Source organism: Esox lucius, chromosome 24 (genome assembly GCF_011004845.1).
Source record: "Esox lucius isolate fEsoLuc1 chromosome 24, fEsoLuc1.pri, whole genome shotgun sequence".
In the NCBI taxonomy this organism is placed as follows: domain Eukaryota; kingdom Metazoa; phylum Chordata; class Actinopteri; order Esociformes; family Esocidae; genus Esox; species Esox lucius.
In genome coordinates, this window is record NC_047592.1 from 6,733,224 (window position 1) to 6,757,967 (window position 24,744).

General features: G+C 48.3%; 1 protein-coding gene across 5 annotated transcripts in view; it reads right to left on the minus strand.

The window, feature by feature from the left end:
• pcdh7b (protocadherin 7b) overlaps positions 1-16,739 on the minus strand; it is a 125,609-nt gene extending 108,870 nt beyond the window's left edge. For all 5 annotated transcript variants that reach the window (XM_010887986.5, XM_013140475.4, XM_013140474.4 and 2 more), the window contains exon 1: positions 12,640-16,739. In XM_010887986.5, coding sequence (XP_010886288.1) covers positions 12,640-15,717 — 3,078 coding nt within the window. In that variant the 5' untranslated portion in view covers positions 15,718-16,739. The remainder of the gene's footprint in view (positions 1-12,639) is intronic.
• Between the last annotated feature and the right edge of the window lie 8,005 nt (positions 16,740-24,744).

The following is a 24,744-nucleotide window of genomic DNA, read 5'->3' on the forward strand; positions in this document are numbered from 1 at the left end:
CATTGGACAGGACTTAGTGTGACACTACTCACACGTACGGCGACAGAAGACCTCTCAGATAAAGCCCTTCTGAGATGAGAACGATAAGAGCATGAATCTCTGAGTTAAGGGAGGTCTTTACCCCCCCCCCCCCCCGCAGTTACTTTGACCCCATGCATCGCTCACTGACGTCAATTTGATTGTCGCTCTCCCACGGACTCAATCAAGGTAAACCTGCGAGGAAATGCAAGAGAATTCCCTAATCCTCCCTGCTTCCCGTGAACGAGTCATATTTCCAGGTCCTCTCAAGGCATTCTCACAGCTGAATGCAGTCTAGTCATTTACAATTGGCCCGACGTGTCACCAGAGTGTCACACTGGAACCTCCCGGAAGATAACAGAACGTACAAAACACCGTTCTAGGCCCTGGACGTTCTCCTCCGTTTCTCCACACCCTCCTTTAACCATTGACAAACGATGTAAAACGCTACACTTAGACCTGCAATTGTTCAAGTCCCTACATGTCTAAGTGCTCCTGTGACTAGTTCTCCAAAATGGCTGTCTTTCAGAAACCTGCGGGGATGTCTGATTGACTGCAGTGTAGTTATTACTGGGGAACATTATTGAAGAGTGAGGGGAAAATGGAGAGAGACAGAGGGATAGAAATGATTGCAATCTGATTGCAGTCCCTAACCCTGCTCCTTTCCCATCTCTGAGAGACATGAAGGAAACAGTGAGAGGACAACGAGGAGAAATGGTGGATGTTAACTAAAAGGCTGTAGGTAGACGGGCACAAATCAATAGCCTAATGCTATCAAACAGCTAAAACCTGCATTGCTGAACGAATTTGTCTCCCCTAAAACAGCATTAGAGTCAAGCTCAACAATAGCCATCTATAACCTGCAAGTCTGGGGCAATGTGAAAGCCTACATAGGTGGTTAATTACACACACACACACACACACACACACACACACACCTTTCTGGTTGAATAACTTAACGGAATGCACTGAGGAACACACAGTAATTCCACTAACGACGTGGTGAAAATCTACGGTCAGTGGAGACAAAGAAAGAGAGATACGTGCACACCAAGAGAGAGAGAGAGAGAGAGAGAAACAGAGAGAAAATCGAAAAAATAAATAAAGAGGCAGAAAAAAAGGCAGAGAGAGAGAGGGAAAGAGAGCACAGAGCGGAGAGAGAGAACCTGGAAGGACGAGCAAACGGCGTGAGGGGAGAGCAACGGCAACATTTGCATTTCCTGAAAAGACCCGTGGGACTTCATAATTCAGCCGACTTGATGCCGGCGAGCGAGGCCACTCATAAACTCCTGGTCACACATGACCTTCATCCCCCAGTGGAGCTTCCAGAGTACTCCGGAGTTTGACAAGATTTATCGGGCCGCTCTAATAGTCTGCCCCCTCCTCTCATTGATAGCAGGGCCCCTCCTGGCCTCAGTGCCCCGCGGACATTAATGAATATTTCTGCTGCTGTTGCACAATACAGGGGGGCATCTTTACCAGGCAGTGGGTCTGCCAGGTGGGAGGGGCAGATGTATTGGAGATGACACCGGGGTTTCACGCGTGCGTGTGCACACACACGCGTGATATTGAAACCCTCTCAGGCGTGACGCTGTGTGGCGGATGATGGAGCGGCTGAACTGTGGAGGCTAACGCTAACGCCTGGAAGCCAAACACACACCCGCTCGGACGGGCGCGCGGCCGCCAGGCCTCGCACGGCGGCCGCCACGGTGTGTGTGTGTGTGTGTGTGTGTGTGTGATGGATGGCCAGCGAGGGGCCCACTTCCCGTTTCACACGCAGATGATCTGGTTGAGGGACGCGCCAGGGCCCGCGCCAGCGACAAGGCTAACGGCACGGCCCGGGTTGGCCTCATGTTCCCCCCGGAGTCCCGTCAGAGCCCTCAGGCCCAGGCACACGGAGCTGGAGAATGGACGCTGGTGACAACATGCTGCCCTTCGGACACATGCCTGGGATTAAACTCTACTATTTATCCAGGCGGATTCTTAATCCAGCCGCTCAATAGCAGGAGATGAAGGGGAGATTGTGCCAAAGAATTAGGCTCAGTGTGTGTGCACTGCTAAAATGTCTTATCAAGTACATTCATCTTGTTTTCAGGTTAGAGAAATCGAGCTACCCTCAAAATAAGGAAATAAAATTATTATCTTAACAAGTTAAAGTTGTATTAGATAATACCGCTTGGTTTTAGGAAATAAAAACCTTTGTCCTTTGAATCCGACTCGATCACAGAGTCGAAGTTATCAAGGTTTCCCCCCCGGCATCACCCAGACACTACTCACAGCCCCCGGCATCACCCAGACACTACTCACAGCCCCCGGCATCACCCAGACACTACTCAGAGCCCCCGGCATCACCCAGACACTACTCACAGCCCCCGGCATCACCCAGACACTACTCACAGCCCCCGGCATCACCCAGACACTACTCAGAGCCCCCGGCATCACCCAGACACTACTCACAGCCCCCGGCATCACCCAGACACTACTCACAGCCCCCGGCATCACCCAGACACTACTCACAGCCCCCGGCATCACCCAGACACTACTCACAGCCCCCGGTCTCACCCAGACACTACTCACAGCCCCCGGTCTCACCCAGACACTACTCACAGCCCCCGGCATCACCCAGACACTACTCACAGCCCCCGGCATCACCCAGACACTACTCACAGCCCCCGGCATCACCCAGACACTACTCACAGCCATCAGCTGGCCAAACGCCGTGTCCCTCACCTCCCTGTCGAGACAGCGTGTCAGTCAACATCTCCTCCTGCTCCCCCAGCTAGCCATCAACTCTTCACAAGGAAACAGAAAAACATCGCCCTGGCGCGAGGAGAGATCGGTGGCCGGGGTCGCCAACGGTGACAGGTGACAGGACGCTGAACAACGGGACGAACGTTTCAGTCGATTCTGGCTCTCTCCCTCCCCCATTTCCCACGAGTAGGTTTGGAGACGGAATTTGACGTTGGAGGCGGTTCAAACGGGCCCAGTCCAGGGCCATGGACCCACGGTCCTCCAGCACCAAGCTGTGAGCCGGCCATGAAACACTCAGATGACGAGCTGAAGACATAAGGTGCGTGCGCCATCGGAAAATGTCTTTCGAATTGTCAATTCATTCACCAAAACAGCTTTCCTGTGAACACAACTCTGACATTGAATAACAATGGTCCAATCTATGTTTCATAAGCAATGGGGATTACAAAAGAAACATGGTTATGTAAGGGAATGTGTTTTCATTCAGTGAAATAGGCACGTAACGCAGGTAGGCCACCAGATTTCGACATCCTCACAAAGTGAATAATCTAACGCGCTGTCGGAACAGGACAAAACTACCTGTGTGAACACACAAACGGTTAGGTGGCTACTCACCATGGTGGCTTGCAGGCCTGAGCTTGTGAGGCCGTCAATAAGAGCCGTGTTAATACTGCATGAGGAGCTGCGCTATGTGGCTAATATACCAGGCCTAAGAGCTGTTCTCAGGAATGAGTCAATGTGGAGGGCTGGGGCATTGCCATTAGCCGTTAGCCATAGCATACCGCCCCGGTACCCACAAACCCCAGAGCTGCCCCGATGCTGCCAGAGCGGTGAGAACGCTCTCATACCCCGTGGTACATGGTGTCATGTATCCCCATGGCTTTCAAGCAATTCGCTTTCAGTGGTCGAACCACCGGTTCATAATTTTTTATAACGCCTGTGCTATGGCACGTTGGTCGTTTTTAGTAGATGTGCATTATTTATGGTTCTAGTTAAAGGGGGTTTTCATAAACAGACTTAAAAGCCAAATCAGTGATTAGTGCGAAAAAGAAAGAAACGGTTTAAACTCCTTTAAAAAAATAACTATAACACCGTCTGGGTCTTATGATTTAGAAAGGCCTATATTTAGCCTAGGTATATATGATTTAACAAGCCCCGAATAGCCTACATGAGGTAATTGCTGACCGTTTGACAAAGCTGCACATTTGACTCATGCACAATGAAGCTCATTGAAACAGAATGTCTGATTAAATAAAGATCTACCGGGTGAATTGTCCACATCATTTTAAAAAGACAGCGATAAACCTGTACGGCCGTATGACTAAGCCCAAGCACAGACGCACATAGCGACCCACAGGTACGTATACGTTCCCGGAGAACTGGCAGAGCTACCAACATATACATCCATTAAAAACAGACATACATTGTAAACTATTCTAGTCATCACCAGGCTCCCTCTGTGTGCCGTGCCATTCTGACAATCAATGTGTTTCCCTTTCCAATCAAAGACAGGGAGTTGATGTGCCGTGTAATCTCAGCCGCTCTGCTCCACGTCAAGTGACTCTTTACCGTCACTGGAGCAGCAGGAACCAGAAGAACCGGGCGAAACGCTGCGCAAATCGAGGCGAGCAGAGCTCTAGGGGAACCCCGAAATCTCACCGCTGCTATCGCTGCCAGAACGGTATTCACCGTGCTGTTTGGGTGAAGACTTCAAATCAATGTTACATTTTTTCTGCATAAATGTTTTACACTTGCAGCACATTTGCAGTACAGAACAAATTGTGTCGATCGTAGCACAAAGGAATGTGAAGAGAACACGGAGAAATCCAAGAGGGGTAAATAACATGTAACGTAGCTTTCAGCGACACTGAGTGGGCCTCTATCAGCCGTTTACACAAGCCCTCAGACAAACAGAACACAAAACACACATCAAGAGGCTGCACTGCCACCTCTTCCACAGTAGGAATTGATACTGGTAAAAGGGAAGGATTACCTGCAAATATAAATCAATCATTTCCGTCTAGATTTAATATGGCGGCGCTCCTTAGGAAATGAAATTCCGTATTCGATGTCATCAAATTGAAAACCGCACTCAGAAAAGAAGGGGAAGTCGTTGATACTTCCACTTACAATAGGCCAGCGAGCCAGCAGGCAATCAAAGCACAAACCATCAAAAGCCTGGCGTTTTTCTCACCCCCCATCTTTATCGTCTTAACGTGACGAATGTTACTGATGCTTTGGGGCTGACCTGAATTCAATCATGACTGTTTACATTCGTTCCCAGCCAATGGCCACTTCGGCCGACTCTGAGAGAAATGCACAGGAGATAGGGGGAAAATATATAAAGGAACAAATAACAGAACACAAGGAGAGAAACGAACACAGAAAAAAAAAACAATGGATAGAGAGATTTAGAGAGCGAGAGATGCTGCTCAAGGCCTCATCCAGAACTGTATACTGCCAGGCTTTGTGATTCAATTTTCGGAGAGAAAAACTTGCCTTCCAAAGGCTTAGAAATCACAATATTCTTTTTCCCAGGTCAGAAGTCAGCGCAGCTCATTCAACGCCATTATAACACAGGTGACATAACACTGTGTATCTCATATTGTGCACAGTGTTATCCACAAAAACTGCTGAACAAACCAGAAGGCCATTAGTCAGTCAGAATCCATCCCATTCATTATTGAATAGACTAGTGCTCTTTTGGATTCTCACCTCCCTCCCTCCCTTAATCATATATTTCCTTCTTTCCATTTTCTTTCTTCTCTCCCTCTATCCTTATCTCTCCTTTCCTCGGTCTCCCTCACTCCCCCCATCTGTCTTTCCCCTCAGTCTCCCTCCCTCCCCCCATCTGTCTTTCCCCCCAGTCTCCCTCCCTTCCTCTTTACCTCTTTCCCTCCATCTCCCTTCCTCCCTCCCAATAACTCTCTTGCTTCATCTCCTTTCCTCCCTCTCCCTCTCTCCCTCTATCTCACTCCCTCGCTATCTCCCTCTCTCCCTCTATCTCCCCTCTATCTCCCTCTATCTCCCCTTTATCTCACTCCCTCGCTATCTCCCTCTCTCCCTCTATCTCCCTCCCTTTATCTCCCTCTATATCCCTCTATCTCCCTCCCTCCCCCTCTCCCTCCCTCCTTCCAGTTTCCCTGCACAGCACAGCTGGTGGGGAGCTGCCGTCCTTCCAGTCAATGAAGTCACCCAAGACACATTTTTTTTTTATCAAATTAGTGTCAGGCAACACGACAGTAAACAGAACACCGTCCGGAACCATTAATAAAACAGTTACAAACCCACCAGCCGGTCACATTCGGCGCTGTCTTCATCTTGCTGCAGGACGGCGACTGCACGGCACGACGGCCAGACTGTCAGGCCACCGGCTGAGGTCACTTGGGGTCATTGTTTATCTTTCAGCGCATGTAATTCACCAGCGACGCCATCCGTCCGTACAATTTTCTACTTTTTCCAGACTATAATTGTATCCCTCTATATGGGAAATTACTGTAGTCAACAAACGTGCTAAACCGGATACATTGTTTGTCTTCTTGTCATACGTCATTGTTTATGTTTATTTTTTCGTGTCTTTTTTGTTGTCGCCGGGGGTGGGGTCAATTACATGGCGGAGACGTACTAAACTGTTCTGGAACTGGGCAGCGGCCACGGTGTCCCCGGCAACCGACATCGTCTTGCCCGACCCAGCCCGCTCCATCAGCAGGCCAGTATCACCACCCACGGGGGAGTCGGCCTGACCAAACACGATAAACCCCCAACGCCGCCTCTTATCAAGTCATTACCTCATCGAGCGCCACCGGTGGCTGCCTCCCTCACCCACTGGACACAGATGCTATCGGAAGCCACTGAATGGAAAGGCGACACAGTCCTAACGGTGAAACGCACCAACAGGGGAGGGGTTTTCCCGCCGGCACAAGGGACAATATGGAGATAAAGACACATGCGTTTACAGAGCAGCAAAGATAAAGGTAACCAATTTACAGGTGAATATAAATACCAGCCACAGACGGTTTGAATCATGCCAAGGGTAGTGAGAGGCCACGCTAGAAAAGGTTCACGAATGGGGCAGCAAAAAAAAAAAAAAAATGAGTGCAATTATGGCTTCTCAGGGGTGTTTAGCTGGCTACATTCGTTTTTGGTTCAAACTAATTTGCCTCTGGGCAAATTGAAGGTTTTCCATATTGGTTTTGTAATCTCACCGGACCGCGGAGGGGGGCAAAACGCCTGTCGCATCCTGTGTTTGGCCGGCAAAATAGACCAAATTCCCCAAATTTGCATGGCATCTATTGTTTGTTTGACAAACTGTGGCGAGAGGGGAACATGGGTCCCATGTAAATCAGTTCAGGGGAGAGAGGGCAGGAGAAGGAGGACAAGAGGAACTGAGCTGGGGGGCGACAAGGTGAGGGCAGACTCCCCACACCGTCTCAACGATTCCCTCACGATGCTGGAGATATAAGTCTAAGATCTGTCACGAGAGTTGGGCGGGACAAAATGGAAGAAAAAAAAAACCCTGACAACAATAATGCAAAGTATTTTGGAGTGGCCCTTTATAGTGGTGCAAAAACAATCAATTTGCCGACTGGCCAAAGGAGTGGCTTGTTGCCGCTAGTAGCCCGCAGGCTTATAGCCTCACTTAAAAAACAGACGACTCTGGATTACTGCTGTCAAAGGGCCCGGGGACCTTGGTGTTCTCTTAAGGCGAGACCGAGCTGATTGGAGGAAAGGGTGTTGCAGGAGGGGAGACGCGTTGCCGTGGATGCGGTAACAGCCCAAGCCTGAGGCTGGGCCGAGCCCAGTTGACCCAGTGGACCGAGCTTAGTGAACAGGCCTGTATTCATGTCCTGTGAGCAGGCAGTTGGCTCGTATAACCACATGTCTCCATTTCCATTGTTCAAAAGAGATAAGACAGGGATCCACCTCAACAGGGGATGTCCTTTCAAATGCCCCAGTTAACGAGAAAAAAGACTGGTGGAGTTACTTCAGCGGTAAACACTGTGAATTTGGGTAGGACAGGTGAGCCATTGAAGAGATTATCTTTTATATCTTGTCATGGACAATTATTTATTAGTTTTAGACGTTTGGTATTCGGGAGTCTGACAATTATAAGCCAGAGCAGTGTTTAACACAGAGACTTAGCCTAGGAAACATGACAACTGAGAACAATGTTGCAATAGGCCTACAAAGGAATAAAGAGGGGGGGGGGGGGGCAAAGCCGAATCCAATTTGTGGAGTTCCGGGAGGGGCTGAAATGTCAGGTACATCACCCTCCTGTTCTAACTCTCGACAGCTGCTCAGTGACACACTGGCTTCTCGCTCGGCACTCCCCTGGCTTAATGACTGCCTAAATGCCTGATGGGTAACGGAGGAGGCTGCTCCTCGCCTGCTAAACTCCGCCGGTTGCCTGGTTACCTGCTAGGATCCCAAAACTGAGCTGACGGCTGGCAGTGCCATGGTTAATGTGAGACCAGGCGGGAGGAGGAGGGGTGGGTGGGAGGGACATCCAGAAGAAACTTGATTCCTCCGCGGGAGATCAGCCAATGGGACAACCGGGCCCCAAGTACCCCGTGAAACGCAAAGGACCATTTTGGAGCGCAAAACAGCGCTCTCCATTTCTGGGGGGAGGGCGAAAGAGAAAGGTGGAGAAAAAGGTGGAGAAAAAGGTAGAGACGGCAACCGAGAGCGATGGAGGAGGGATGTGCAGAGGGAGAGACAAGAGCATGGGAGAGAAGAGTCTCTGTGTGTGTGACAGAGAGAGAGAGACTCTGAGACTAATCCCATCAAAAGGTTTCAACCTCATTTAGCCTTAAATATCATAGATGGCAATGCATTTTGAATTTCCTGCCGCTGTATATTCAATAACGGGTGAAATCTGATTTGTTTTGAATAGCAATTTTCCAATCTAATATGATCAATTTGACATTGGGGATTAACCCATTTCCAGCAGTCACGATAAAATGCAACGTGCTGTGCAATTCATCACAAGCAGACACGAAAACCATATTCCTGAACCAACATCCCATTCCCAGAGACAGACGAGAACAAACAAACTTAGGATCCATGACCTCTTTTATAAGATTCATAAGATCCATGATGTAACATATATGAATAAAATGCTGTAGTTATATGGATTTCAGAGTTCCATTACAATAGGATTTCCTTTTTAATCTCAAATACAAACAATACATTTAAAAACAAATGTGCATTTTAAAATCCAAAATAAATCAACAAAAATCATCCCCCGAAAGTGTTGATTTCTTTTAAATGTTGAAAGCAGGACAATGACCAAAACAGCAATGGCGTGACTCATAAACACATACACGAATACATCACATCATTCGATTGACCACACGGCGCCTTTCTGACAGCTCAGGTAAACAAAGCCCTTTACCACAGTAAGGGGGAAAATTCCCCTCATCAACTGCCATTGTTCATCCAGCACCTGGGTGGTGTGGGGCAGCCATTGTGGGGGTCAGAAACGCTCACCACAACTCACCTACAAAGGTCACCTACAAAGGTCACCTAATGCCTTCATTAGGATACATGAATATGTGACTCCCGGCTCCCGGCAATTAACCCAACCACAGGGGACGGCCTTTTTTGCAGCCATTAACCCCGGCTCCCATGTTCCCGGTGCCGAATGGGTTACACGGTACCACCACGGCCACAGCAGCCGACAACATCTGAGCATCCATTAAGGGCAACACTTCTATTAGCCAGTGGGAGTTGCATTCCCGCGAACCGTGAAGGAGAATCAATGCTTAAAAAGTGGTAATTGCACATTACGGTGGTGGGGCAGGCCTTTACGGAACGCCGGACACTCAAGACTCAGCGTGCCCGACGTGTTATGGGGTCCGTGTCGAAATCTTAGAACAAATGGACTCGCACACGAAATAAAAAAAAGAAGGCAGCGCAGCGAGCACGCAACGTAACAAAGTAAATAAATAATTCTGTCAAAGTGCAGCAGCACAGCAGCACAACATACAATACATGGCACAGAAGCACGGAATAGAGTGGCCTGTTAATTATGGATGAGAGATCCGTAAGCAACAGCACTGCTCACACTCCGATAACAGCCAACTGACTACAGCCATTATACGCTGTCAGAGACAGTAGGTACAACAGGAGAGAGAGAGAGAGAGAGAGAGAGGGTGAGGAATGGCTGGGGAGAGAGGGTCAGAGATGGAGACTGGGGGAGAAATGAGTGTGTGTGTGTTTTTGGGTGAGGGCCGGTGTGACTGTGTGTGTGTGCTCGTGTGTGTTTTTGTGTGTGGGGGGGGGTGTGACTGAGAGTGTGTGCTCGTGTGTGGGGGGGGGTGTGACTGAGAGTTTGTGCTCGTGTGTGTTTTTGTGTGGGGGGGTGTGACTGAGAGTGTGTGCTTGTGTGTGGGGGGGTTGTGACTGAGAGTGTGTGCTCGTGGGTGTTTTTGTGTGTGGGGGGGGTGTGACTGAGAGTGTGTGCTCGTGTGTGTTTTTGTGTGTGGGGGGGGTGTGACTGAGAGTGTGTGCTCGTGTGTGTTTTTGTGTGTGGGGGGGGTGTGACTGAGAGTGTGTGCTTGTGTGTGTGTGGGGGGGGGGTGTGACTGAGAGTGTGTGCTCGTGTGTGTTTTTGTGTGTGGGGGGGGTGTGACTGAGAGTGTGTGCTTGTGTGTGTGTGTGTGTGTGTGGGGGGGGTGTGACTGAGAGTGTGTGCTCGTGTGTGTTTTTGCCTGAGGGGGTGTGATTGTGTGTGTTTGCGGATGCTTGAAAGAAAAGAAGCAGAGCAAAAGAAAACAAGGCAACATTAACCAAGTCTCCCACTAGGAACGGCCCATCAGTCACCCGGGTCTAGTCGATGGAGACTCATATCCCTTAGCTTGTGTGCAGAACGTATTTATCTGAGTAAAACAGATCCAGAGACATAAACACATCGATGGTATAATGCCACCATGGAGCCAATATAAATATCAATGCTGGGTCTGGACAGTGTTTGCAACATCCGTAGCAAATTGTGTTACAATTGGAATATCCTTGACTGATTCAAGGCATTCATTTTTCGGCGGTGGTTCGTGCCCATTGAAATGATTATGGGTAGATGGCGGACCTTTTCTTTTAGGTACTGATCTGAAAAACACTGCAGCATATCATGTTTCAGGCAGACGGATCATTGTATGCCAGCAATGTAGTGCTCTCGGAGCAAAAAAATATTAATCGACATTGCAGAGAAATACATCTTGGCAGAACTTGTGTCCTTGAGGACAATGGGCTCCATTTGAGGAGAGGGGCGTACATACCGAATGTTATGACTTCAGTTCAAACTGGGTCAGGGGACTGACCTTAAGAACTTTGCCGTTTTCAATCGCCTGTCATAACGCCACCATTGGGCCAAAAGTATGTTATTAAATGTTCGTAACCAATGACAGGATACATTTTTTTTGTTTGAAAATCATAGCATTCATTGGTGTCTGTCCTTTGACATTGGCCCCTCTCTGACATCTCAGTGGCCAAAAAAGTTACCGGAAAAAGGAAAGCGTAGAGTGACAACAAAGGGAAGAAAATCTGAGGATGAGAGGAAGAGAGACAGAGAGAGACAGGCCGCGTAAAGACTGGGGGAAATCAGCCTAGTGTACAGTGCTAACAGAACATCAGTCCAGAATGTACGTTTAGCCTCTCACACCCTGTATCAGAACAATCAATAATGCAGAAGGCTGCCGTGAGGAACATTCAACCATTTTTGTTTAAAGTATTTCTATTTTCAAATGCAGATGAAAAATAACTGACTTAATAAGGTATCAACCGCCTTCTACTTGGCTTCCCGGATCTAGGGGAAAATAGTATATAATAATAATAAACAATGAAGCTATGAATTGACTACTTCACACACCTATCGTGGAATATGCCATGCTTGTAGCTGTTGAGGCACGTTTACATTACAAATCACAGCACAGACCACGTCGATGACACGATAGTGTGGAAAAGAAGGGGTGCCAGGAGAAAAAACACACCATTGGAAGTGAGGAAGGAGAGGACATGGGAGGAGAGAGGGACCTATGGATGAACGAATGAAGATATATTAACGACAGCAGCCTACGGGAGGGGTGACGGAGAAACATTGACGGAACATAAAAGCAAGTGGCGGAGTAAGTAGGAGACCAGGAGGGAGAGGCCAAGGACAGCCTGGTTTAACCAATGGGCCTGTGAGTTAATGGAGACGCACCAGCGCCGGGGAATGTTCGATGACCTTCTGCCCAGATGGTACCAGTCAAGCCGAATAGGCTCCGTAAAACAAGACACCATGGCTAGCATTCCTTTACAAGGCCCCTGTCCTGTGCTTCATTATCACAATGTCTTTATTTTTTTTTTCTTTCATGTTTTCTTCCTGCCCTCTGACAGGAAGAAAAAAAGTGGTCCTCGTTAAGAGGAGGGCTGGGACACGCAGAGGGGCGTCTTAGCTACCCCGACACACTTTCTGCTGGAATAGAACAGCTGCAAACCAGACCCATATGGGAGCTGCCTGCAACAGTCAAAACACATATGTGCACCAGTCGACATAAGTGGCACCCAAGTCAAACTAAAGCGCCTCACAAGACTGGCTCGGCTGAAAGAGAAAGCAAAAGAGCTTGGGCGAGTGAAGATGATATCCTGGCATAGACTACCCACGTTCCCTGTCTCCTCTTCAATATTACACGGTTAAAAGCACTCCAAAAACGCAAACAGATCAATACAGCTAACATGACACAATTAGCAAGCATAGAAGCCACGTGGCCACTGAGACCCGCCCCGTCAGGAAGCCTTACGGCACATGATGACACTGACGGACAGGAACGCAATAGTCATCTGGAAATAGAACGTGAAGAAGCAGGAACCCACGAGTCAACGTTCTCTTACCTGCTTGTTGTATTTGTTGATGGTTTGACTGCTGTACTCAGAGCAGTGGTCAGATCCAAGGGAAATGTTATCTCCGGTGCCAACGAAGGTGTTGGCGGGGGGCAGGTCCTGAACGGCCTGGTGTTTTTTCCCGGCCGTTGGCGACTGAGGGTGGAGCTGGACCGTGGGCAGTGGGGAGCTGGATTTGTAGTGCCGGGCCAGATCCGGGCTCCCAGGCCCTCCATTAACAGACCGGTAGCGGCCCATCCCGGGGCTGTCGGAGAGCTTCTCGTTGACGCCGTCGTAGCGCTGGCCATTGGGCTTGGAGGCCTCCACCGTGACGATGCTGCTGTACAGTGGCTGCTTGGACTTCTTGTTCTTCTTGTCCTTCTTGGGCTTCTTGCTCTTGTCGTGCTGCTGCGGCGTGAAGAAGTCCTCGTGGTCCTTCTTGCCGGCCTCGTAGCCGTTCTTGTTCTTCGGGCGGCAGTAGCGCGCCATGACCACGATGAGGATGATCAGGATGACGGTCATGATGCCTGACACCACGCCGATGGCTATGCTCAGCCGTTGCTTGCCCAGGTCGTAGTTGGGGTCTCCGGCTATGTTGGTGTTGAGCGGCGTGCCGAGGCTCTTGGCCACCTGGGTTTCCACGACGGTGGAGTTGGACAGGGTCTCGTTCACGTACACGTGCACAAGGGTCGTGGTGCTCTGGGAGGGCTGGCCGCTGTCGTTCACCTGGACCACCAGTCGGTGGAGGCCGTAGTGTTTCTGCTCCAGCTTCCCCACCAGCGAGATGACCCCGCTGCCACCGTCAATGTCAAACAGCTTGAAGGGGTTGCCACCGATGATGCTGTAGTTCAGGTCGGCGTTGATCCCCGTGTCCGCGTCGGTGGCCATGACGGTTCGCACTACGGTCCTGACGTTGCTGGAGGGAGGCAGGAGGGTGTAGGAGCTGTTTATGGGGAAGGTGACGGTGGGCGGGTTGTCGTTCTCGTCCATCACGAAGAGTGAAACGGTGGCGGTGGCCGATCTGGCTGGGTCCCCACCGTCCACAGCCTTGACCCGGAATGTGTACGTGGTCTTCTGCTCCCGGTCGAACGACATGGTGGAGAAAATTGTGCCTGTGTCGTTCTCGATGGAGAAGACCTCCTCCTCCTCCTCGACGCAGAGCCTCATCTCCGCGTTGTCACCCTTGTCAGCATCGATGACAGTCACCATGCCAACAGGGCTGTTGGGCGTGAGGTTCTCTTTGACGTAGAAGGTGAACACATCCTGCATGAACTTTGGCTCGTTGTCATTTTTATCGGCCACACGGACAACAACAGTGGCCGAGCCCTGGAGAATGGGCATGCCTTTATCTTTGGCTATGACTTTGAATTCATACCTCTCCATCTGCTCCCGGTCCAAAATGGTGTTCACTCTAATGTCCCCACTGTCGGCGTCAATGGAGAATATCCCATTAACCGAAGGATCCAGGGAGTAGGCGATCTCCGCGTTCTTGCCACTGTCCGCGTCAATGGCCTGCACAGTGAGCACCCTCTCGCCAGGGCCGTTGTTTTCGGGGAAGGACACCTCCACCACATTCTGACTGAAAATGGGCGGGTTGTCGTTGAAGTCACCCACCTTTACGAGGAGCGAGTTATTGCTGGCCAGACTGGGGCTACCCGAGTCCACCGCCACTATGACCACGTTGTACTCCTGCGTGGCCTCGTAGTCCAGCGGCGCCGACGTATGCAGGAAGTATTTCTTCTTATTCATCTCACCCTCAATCTCGCTGGCCGGCTTGAGCTGGAACGGCACATCACCCACCACGGTGCAGGTCACGATGCCGTTCTCGCCCTGGTCGCGGTCCGAAACCTGCACCAAGGCTATCGGCGTGTCCACGACTACGTCCTCGGCCACATTGGCCACGCCGTCTTTCAGGAAGATGCGTCCGATCTTACGGATCTCGATGGCGGGCACGTTGTCGTTCTCGTCCTTGATGTTCAGGACCACGGTGGACTTGTCCATTTTGGGCGGCTGACCCCGGTCCCTCGCCATCACTGTGAAGCGCAACTGGCTCACCTCCTCGCGGTCAATGCGGTGGAGCACGCTCAGCCAACCGGAGCTCTCGTCCAGCCTCAGCAGCCTGCGCACTGACTCTGTGGCCGCCCCAAATACATACTCAATCTGCCCGTTCACCCCAACGTCCGCGTCAGCTGCTTTCAGCTGCAAGATGGGGGCGCCGGGGGAGCTGTTCTCTGGCAAGTCTGCCTCATACACAGCCTTCTCAAAACGGGGGCTGTTGTCATTCACATCAGTGATCATCACCCTCAAGATGGCCTGGGAAGAGCGTGGGGGGTCACCGCCATCTCTAACACGCAGGGTGAGCTCATAAGAGTCCCTCTGCTCCCTGTCCAGGGCTCCTTTAATGATGAGCTGTGGCTGTTTCTCCCCGTCGGTTGTGTCAGCAACTTGCAGTTCAAATACGCTGCTTCTGCCTGCCCCCTCGTCGAATCTCCTGCTGTCCGCCCCGCGTCCCACTGAGCTCGAGCCCAGGCGCCTGGAGCTCTCCCCGCTGTCCTGAATAAGCTCATATCTCTCGATTCCGTTTCTACCGAAATCTCTGTCGGTGGCCGTGGGCAGGAGATAGAGAGTGCCAATTGGTCTGTTCTCCTCAACAGACAGTGTCAGCACAGGAGAAGGAAAAGAAGGAGTGTTATCATTTATGTCCAAAATTATAACTTTCCCCTCGAACAGGTCGACCCAGCTCTGCGCTGGTCCAATTACTGACACTTCAAAATCTATGAAACACTCGTTTTCATCGAATATCATTTGGCACTGCTGTAATTTTTCACGGTCTATCCGTCTTTCATTGGTGGTCAGCTCGCCTGTTATGTTGTCTATTTTAAAAAAGTCTGACCCGGACTCGAGGGTAAATGTCACCTCGCCAGACCCGGCGACGATCCCGAGGTCTGCGGCTACGTTTCCTATCTTGACATCCGCGGGTCCCTCCTCGGCCAACCGATATCGGAGCACTTGCTTGGCAGCGGGCTGATTCAGCAGCTGCAGGATAACTATACTGTAGCATAAATAGTCCACTGCGCCAGTAGTCCTCATTGTTCCCCGCTGCGTGTTCACTGGACTGTAAACCTTCAATCGAATGGGGATGTCGTTTTTTTTTTTTTTTTTATGGGGGGGGTATTTTTCGTTATCGGTTAATCTGAAGTCTTCCTTTTCATGACGGGCGAGACTTCATCCTCCGGGCACCCTCACACACCGCTAAAACTGCAGTGAATGAAAGCAAGTAAGCGCACTGGCTCTCTTCAATCCTTTTACCCAGCACGGAATACGGTAATGTTTATTTCCTTATTTCAATAAAAAAAAATACGCAGTCTCGGCAAAACACGTTCGAAACCGTCCGTTCAGTTCCGTAATATCGTATGTAATAAATTCAATAGGATTCCGAATATCTTAGAATGCTAAAAATGTCCAAAACCTTCTCTTATTTCAATTTCAAAACAGATAGTCGATGTAAATGTTCAAAATCCCTTTTCATGTATGCAAACAGTCCCGATTTTCTGTCCAAGGATATTTCCAATAGAACACAGAATAGTGGAAATGAAATGTCCGCACTGATTCCCCAAGTTGTGATGATACAGTACTTTATGGAGCCGCTCTGCCCCCTTACCTTGGTGGATAAGCTGCAAATGATGTGGCCAGTTGCCCGTCCAAGGAGCACCCGAGCGCTATGATTTCTCTACCTCTACTCAATTAAAACAAGCAGCCTGTGCTTTATAGTTCGCAGAGTTACAGGCAGTCGGGAGAGAATGAAAAAAAACTCCCCAGCACAAAACCCCTGACAACGCAGGGATAGACACAAAAATGAAACAACCACGGAAAATTGTAATTCCGATGTGGATACTGGATGATGTCGGTAAAATCCTACGAGAGAATCCTGCTGTCCGGCATGCTCAATCCAAGCACCCGTTCCTCACCTGCATAAGCGCCGCGTGCGTTTGCAGACCCTATCTGCGGCACTGTGAGAGCGATTCACAAATGATATTGCAGTCTCGAGCGTTCTCTCCACCCCCTCCAGTTTCTTTCCCCGCAGCGCACGTAGCCTAACCAGAGCTGAATTTGATCGGTAGGTCTAGAGGGTACCCGACTAAGTATTTGCTGAAAGGGGGGGGGGGGGGGGGCTAGGGGTAAAGAAGGGGGTCCTTATTCTTGTTAATAAGGGAAAGATTTAACCAAATGTGACTCAGTGCCACGTGAATAAAAATTAAATTGCGATGCTTCACAAAAAGAAGCATCCATTCGAATGGTATTAGTCGCTGCTTAGTCAGGGCGCGGGGTATACTGATTACTGTAGTGAGATGGCTTGAAAAAGAGAATATTCCAATGACCCTTTCACGGGAGAGCGTTTTCATTATATCAATGCGTGTATTGTATATCATCTGGCAATGGAAAATCGTTGACAGTCGCATTTTACACGATGGTGCTTTCTTTATTAGTCATGGGAGGGTCTGAAGACAGACGCGCGCGCGCTATGAAGCCTGTAATATCTCATAATTCCTCACTAAAGTTGAGACAGTCGCGGCTCATTTTTGGGGACAAGGCTTGACTATAACATCGCTCAGCTGGTTCCGTTGGCTGCCAAAACCTGTTCGTAAACTTTTACGCATGTTTTACGCATGTACGATACTGCCCTATATCCAAGTCATATCTGTAACCGTGACGTTTCCTGGTCCAGTGTTCATTAATTCCTACCTTATTCGTTTTTTTTTTATTATCTTATTTTTCTCAGTATTCTCTTAAAGCAGTATTATGCCCTTACAGGAGATATATGCGTTGGATTATGGGTGTAGTGCTGAGATTCTTTGTGATGAATATGAATGTGTGTGGTCGCCTGTGGCTTGGGTTTCTCCGGAGATCAGCGTATTCTCTTTCAGCTCTTCATTTTCAGGCCGTTTCTTTCGTTACCTAGTCTCTTATTTCCATTACGGAACCGAGACACTTCTGTGTATGGGCTAGTGAGAGCACCTCGCCACTGCCGCCACTGCGCCATCCGCGGTGAAGTGTCACGGGCAGAGTCACCTGTGATTGCCACAAACCATTGCATGGGCCTTATCAGATCTGGTTTAAACACACGATAAGGTGACAACATGCTAAGGAGTATACTGAATATAGCTGTCGCGTTATATAAGTTGTTAAGAAAACCAATAGTGAATGCGTACATCACCGGCTGTGCCGAAATACTAACGCCTCGTGTGCGGGTGTCGGGGTGGCAATTAAATGGCACATATTGGAATGCATGGACGAATGTTGCATCAAAACGCCTTCGCTGTCATCGAGAATAATGTATGCAAGCGTGCATGAGTGCGCGCGCGCACCACTGAATGCAAGGATTCACCCTGATTACGAGCTTCCCCTCTCTCTAACACTTTAACGGGGAGACCCGTGTACCGTAGCCCGCTGTGCAGTGCGTGCGGCGAGGGTATGGCATTGCAATAAAAGACAAGGAGCAAGGCTGCTATTCCGTTAATGCTGCGGCTGCATTTTGAGGCTCCTCTGAATTCCAGCAGTCGCCAGCACTGATCCTTGCTCTCCGTCGCCCTCTGTCGTTGACTGATATTAAAAATGGCAATGTACTGTACTACACAGCATGCACTGTTCTGATACCGCAGGACGGTGTATTCTGGGCTACGTGTTGATGGACATTTCTGTTGTTTATGTACGAATCGTTACATCGTGGCTGACCAGCAGATGTGTTTATGTAGATATATTTATGCCTTTTATCAACAGAGACTCGGCAAAAGACCAATACTGTTTGGTAAAAATCAGGTGATGATTACAAATGCATTCGGAAACAGTAGGCCACTAGAGGGTGGCAACATATTTAATTAGACAAAATTAAATATTTGCATATGCGTGATGTGGAAGGTGCATTTCAATGATTTCACAATGCAATGCCAGGCCTATGTGCTCTTTTTTAAGTATTGCAAAATATATTGTAGTGCAAGTATTATCAAATGATGCTGTGAGTCATAAAATGACTGAACAATTGTGTAAAACTCAAGTTTAGTAATCCTTAATACTGCCTGCCATATATTGGGCACACCCTCTTCTCTCCTCCAGTTAGCTCTAGTGACAAAACCACAAAATAGTTGATTGCATGGATAATAACAATGATGTTGGTGATAATCAGGTTGATGATGACAGCACATCATCCTCAGCTGTCAGTAAAAAAAAACATACAGTTCGGCCAATTTGGAAAACCACCAACCGGAAATGACTCCCAAAACCTCTGCCCATGTGCCACACCTGATTCATCTTACGCCATAACTTCAGAAGAGAAACCAACTTATCGGCCTCATCTCTAAAAACACCCCCTTAACATCGGCTCATTTCCGCCTGTACTCCACAGGAGTCGCGTTTAGCTTTGGTAGCTCTGCAACAAAAATAATATTTGCGGTTAATAATAAATGCGCCGAGATGCTTTGAAGTTGGAGGTTGCTGGTTCCTCTGATCCAAGCCGGTGTTTGTACGCGCACGGGCTGTCGGTGGCTGACGCTAAGGTGAGTCAGTGGTGCCAGGTGGTGGAACATTACCTAGGCTAACTCACTCAATTAATAATGGATCCCGCATTGCAGTTTGCAAAAGCTCCCTACGTGAGAGTACGACTTGTGGCCATTTGCATATTGGCGACACGCAGCACAGGCCTTCATCAATCAGCTTCAGCGTAGGTTTGTCACCCAGAGGACGTGTTACGTTTTTTTTGTGTCCTTCTCGTACAGTTTTTAACCCTCCACTGTAGGTTTAAGTTCGTATTGTTGTGTTATATTTATTTATTTATTTACCAGAGGATACAGCTTAACTGCACTGGAGGTGTTGCACCTCATTCTGTCAACAATAGCAAGCCCTTCGGTGTAATATATATTTTTTTACCATAGTCCAAAACACCAAATTCTTTGTTTGGAATTTGATGGATGGGACCTGTTTTGGAATGTAGATTTATAAAGTCAAAAAATGCCAATGTTTTAGTACCACCAGAGGTTGGAAGGGCATTAGTGAATTTGACCAGACAGATAATCTACAGAAAACCCAAAGACCTGCAGACACTCGGCCCTCCGTGGAACCGGTTTGACACCCCTGATCTACAGAGACAACGTTTGTTCCCCCTGCCCGTGTGTCCTGCCTCCATGTTACATTGTTACAGCTCACTGCAGCACACGCTTGCCAAAGATTAAACTTTTTTTATGCCAGATTGATGACCGTGAACAAAACCAAAATTGTTAATAGACCAAACTGCCGATGCAATATGTACTCTGCTAAAATTTGATCGAACTGTGGTATCTCTGATAAACTCTGAACAGTGGACTGTTATTGTTTTAAACCTAGGTTTCTATTAAGACATTATTGAGCTGTAAAAAAAAAAAAATGGATGGGATTTGATATCACCTCAGACCAAGATGACTCCAGTATATCTTTAAATAGCCTGTTACATTCTAAAAGAACAGAAGATTATTTTGGAAATGTATGTGGCACAAAAATGATATATAACATTACGATGGCCAGAGGAAAGAGTTGCGAAAGACAGGTTCTTAGTATTTCACCATCATCAGCTAAAAATGGTTGAGACCGGTGTTTTGTCTTGAACCACAAATGGCAGCCACTGGAACAAGCCCGCTTGGATTTGTGGATTATCTTGATGGCAGCAGGATCAAGTGTGTGGTGTACAAAAAATACATTGTCTGGTAAAGTACAGGTGAAGAGCTATGAATGCACAGGTCGGAGAATCCTCATGTCAGAAAGAAAATGCCCCCAGAAATTCCGCTATGTCAGCTAGAGAGATTTCCGGGGTGTAAAATTGCTAAATTATTGACCGGCCAAACCAATGTCCATATTTATATTTAGGTGAACATGCCTTTCAGTTGCTGAAAATCAAACTTAAGTCAGAAGGACCTCAAAGCAAAACAGCTGATGACAGGTGTAACGGCTGGCACATGATCAGATATTATATGCAGATGGACTGCAATTTAGCTCCGGCTTTCTTAAATTCTCATATTATCAATTACGTGTCTGATGATATTTTGCAGAGTACGACATGAGCAGGGCGAAAAGAATGTGCGGATGCCCCCAAAATCCATTCTCAAGTGTTTGGGTGTTGTGCTGTGTGTCTGGCTTGTGTGTTTGTGCATGTCTGAGAGTGTGTTCACTTTTAATGCCATACATGCCATGGCGAATTCTGCGGTTTGTGCGTTGGTGTACAACCTGCCACATCTCGAACACACACACTCCCACTGCACAGACACGTGCATGTACCTGATTCAATGTTTACGTGTAAAGGAGTTTGTGACCTATAACTGTGACTATAATTATTTCTAAAATGGAAAGGACTGTTGCAGTTTGAGTTGAACATAAAATGGCCGGTTGTTATGGTGGGGCTGGGGCAGGGCTTTTTACAGAACCCACTTAATGACCAGGGTTCTTCGTTCTACAACTGTCCGTAAATGGGTCCATTCACAGTGAAGTTATCACTGTTCTAACCACACCCCCCACTGCATAGAGATCCTGATCCCCCCCATATACACACACACACACACACACACACACATTCAACTCTGTCATCTCTCTATGAGGTGTCCAGATATTACCCAGCAAGCCCGTCATTCATATCTGCATCGGTGACTCACCCAAGGCAAACGCCCGACCGGACAAAAGCCTCCAAAACTTCAAAATAACTTTTTTTTATTTTTTCTAATTGAGGATGAATGTTACTTTAGAGTAACATGCGGTTGGGCGGGGTGGGTTGGGTTGGGTTGGGCGGGCGGGTTGGGCGGGGCGGGTTGGGTTGGGTTGGGCGGGGTGGGCATGGACACTTGAACTGTGCAACAGTCGGGCCTTCTCCCCATCTCCCTTTCTTTCCGCTCCCCTCCTTCACCCGGGGCTCAGTCAGAGAGTGAACCGCTCGGTCGGAAAAAGCCCCCGTCTTCTGACGGAGGACCGTACACACGGATACAATGACATGGCTTATTCCCCCCAAATTACCCAGTCAGAGCAGCTAACACTAGAGGCATTATCAGGCATCCGGACAACAGAGTAATGGCCACGAATTACCCTCCACTTCCTGCGACCTAAAAATTTGCGAGGCACCGTAAATTTGCTCCGTGTCAACGTCTGTCTGTTATTTGCATGTATTAAAGCTGGCGGGGGGGTGGGGGGGCTGACGAGTCCGTCCGTCAGGAGCAGCGAGGAGGCCCGTCTCTTTCTGTGTCAGAGATGATTGCTACCCAATTGTTTCTGTGGATTTAGTGCCCCCTACACACATGCACTGTAATTTCTGAGTGAAGGGCTGGGACACTTTCCCCGTCGCTGTTGTGCTTCCATCTTTCATCTGACACACAAGGGATACTTCTGTCCCTTCTCAGTCCCCTCTCACTCGCTCACTTCATCGGGCTGTGAGTCATCTGCCAGTCACCCAGAGGTCCATTCTTCACTAAAACACGATGTCTATCTCCATCTCCCGAGCAACTGCCTGAAGAACAATATTGGTCCTGGTGCCTTTGTCAGCAGAGATTATGATCTGTGTAGTGGACGGAATCGCTAAACAAAACGGCACTGTTAATAGAAGTTATTTATTGCGGGTCAAACAATGCCAGGTCACTCAGCTCGGCGTGAGCTCTCCCAGGAAGGGCTACGGAAGTCGCTTTGGACGAACGATGACCGTCACGGCTCGCACGCGGTCCAGGGGCGGGGAGAGACGGACGGGGAAACGTGTGTGGGAAACATTAAACGTCGGTCCTCAACTTTCGTTGAAAAATACAGAACATTTTCATGTTTCTACCGTCCATTTCAACTTTGACTTGGGATCTTTCATTTTATGCCAATTACTTTTCTGAAAAGCATCCACCTGTTAGGCGGTCTATGGTCAGGTGCAATCTGGAGAAACTATTAAATTCTCCCTCCTTTTTCCTCTCACCCCCCCCCCGTTATTCCAGGTAGTTTCATCACCTGTGGCCAACATGGAGCTGGTAATGGCCATTTTCATTTGGTAATTGGTTATCTTGACATTTTAAAGCGGGCCCATGATTTGTTCTTTCCAGTTGTGAGTGGGGTGTTAATTAGCATGCTCTATGTGCTGAGCTCATCTCTTTCTAAAAGGATCTTGGGTCATTTAGTGAATTACACGGCTGGCATTTTTTTGAGCGGTTCATTAAAATGACGTTTCGCCTCTAGGAGTCTTCCCCCTCCTGAACGCACCCAGTAGAAAACGTATGTGGATCTTCTATCTGGATGCTTGAGAGATGTGTGATAGGTATTTGTGGAATGGTCCAAGGGGATTTCTTTTCAAACCCTTTATTGTGCTTTATGATATTGCTTTGCCGTATTCCCATCTACACTGCTTACCCCTTAGGGATCTATGATACAGGCTAAGCCACATTACAATACAGTATCTTGAATCTGAATTAGCAGGAGTAGTTGCGTTAGCCGAGTGAAAGAGGGAAGCTAACCCGACGTCCTTGCTGAAGTCTTTCCGGCGTGCTTCGTTCTCAGACATGCAAGCGTTCAATCTCTCAATGATGCCTATCTCAAGAATGTATTTGCCATCCTCAGAAATGGAAAATAATGATTTTCAATTAATTACACCCCCCGAAAAGAGCACACAGCACCAGCTGAGCGTGTCCAAGTAAAAATAGCATTTCCCTACTCCTAACACACATTTCATGCATTAATTTAAAAACAAGATAAGAGAAGACCAGTGTGAGCGAGGCAGACAAGCTTCTTCAGAGTGGCTATTGTTATCACTGCTAATTATAAGATAAGGCTTTCGACTGGGGAAACTCTGTATTACCAGCAGATATTGACACAAATGTTGATGCAGTATTCATATTCCTTGTCATTACCATTTGTAAATAGGGGGGGGGGGCTTCATAGAGGGCCGCAGACACGTTGCTGTGGAACTACGGTGTGGGGGTGGGGCCTCCTGTTGAATATTCAACACCTAACATGGAGAGGAAGGTCCTTGTTGAATATACAACAGCCATGTTTACAACTGGGATGGCGCTTGTACATGTCCTCTCATTTCCTCCCCTTACCAAGCAACTATATACCCCCCCCCCCCTCAACCACTGCTTTGTCTACGGAATATGCAAATAAAAAGCTGTTTTAGGTATGTTGTACAGTGTATTCCCCGTATTCCCATTAGACATCAGAAATGTATTCTGGCCATTTCTGAAGTGTCCGACAGTAACAACGTGCACTTCACTTTTCAGAGTGTTTTTTTATTGGTTTTCTGCCGTCGTCCTTTGTGTGACAGTATCAGAGTCTAATAGCTAATGTAGTGATTCGTCCGGATTAATGCAATGATTAGCATCGACCCAGGGATTAGCTCTGAGGCATGGCTCCAGTGGTGACTTTCCTTACCAAGTGACTGACTTATACTCTCTCTCTCACCAGGCTTCAGGGTTATAAGGAAGGTTGTTAATTGTGTTCCTGAAACGTTATCACACGCACATCCGGTGCCGCGGCTGTAAACCCACAATGCACCACGTCTGCCCGTCTGAATGTTTGTTTGCCTGTGGGTGGCGTTTTGTCCTCTGACGATGGCAAATTTCAGGTTGTGTTTTCATGGATCTTTTTTTACATACATGATCTCCTTTGTCTGGAATTTGTTTCATGAAAATTAAACAGGAGGATTAAATACGCACCAGCAGTTTTGTTTATGAGGCATAGAAAGCGAGTAATTACAAGCGTAACTGATTCATATAATTCATATACATGTTGATGGGATTAAATTAGTTCTTCTAGAAAACACCAACAGTCTACAGTGTTCCCTCCCAACCTCCCGCGGTCATGCCCCAGGTCTAGGTGACCAGCACTGGATCGTGCCAGTCCAAACCCGCTCTCATCTTCAAGCTCGTCTTAAAGGGCCCGTGTTCAGAATCCATGTAAATTGTCTGACCTATATGTTAAAGATATCGCACGGATTCCTGAAGGGTGTTACTTGCAAAATGAATAAGAGTTTAGCGGATGATTTTCTGCCCAGGATATCCGAGGCCAAAGTGTCCACACCCCCCCCCCCCCCCCCCCCACCACCTCACTCTGTGTGGGAACATACACTCCCTCAGGTCTCCCGCGTCT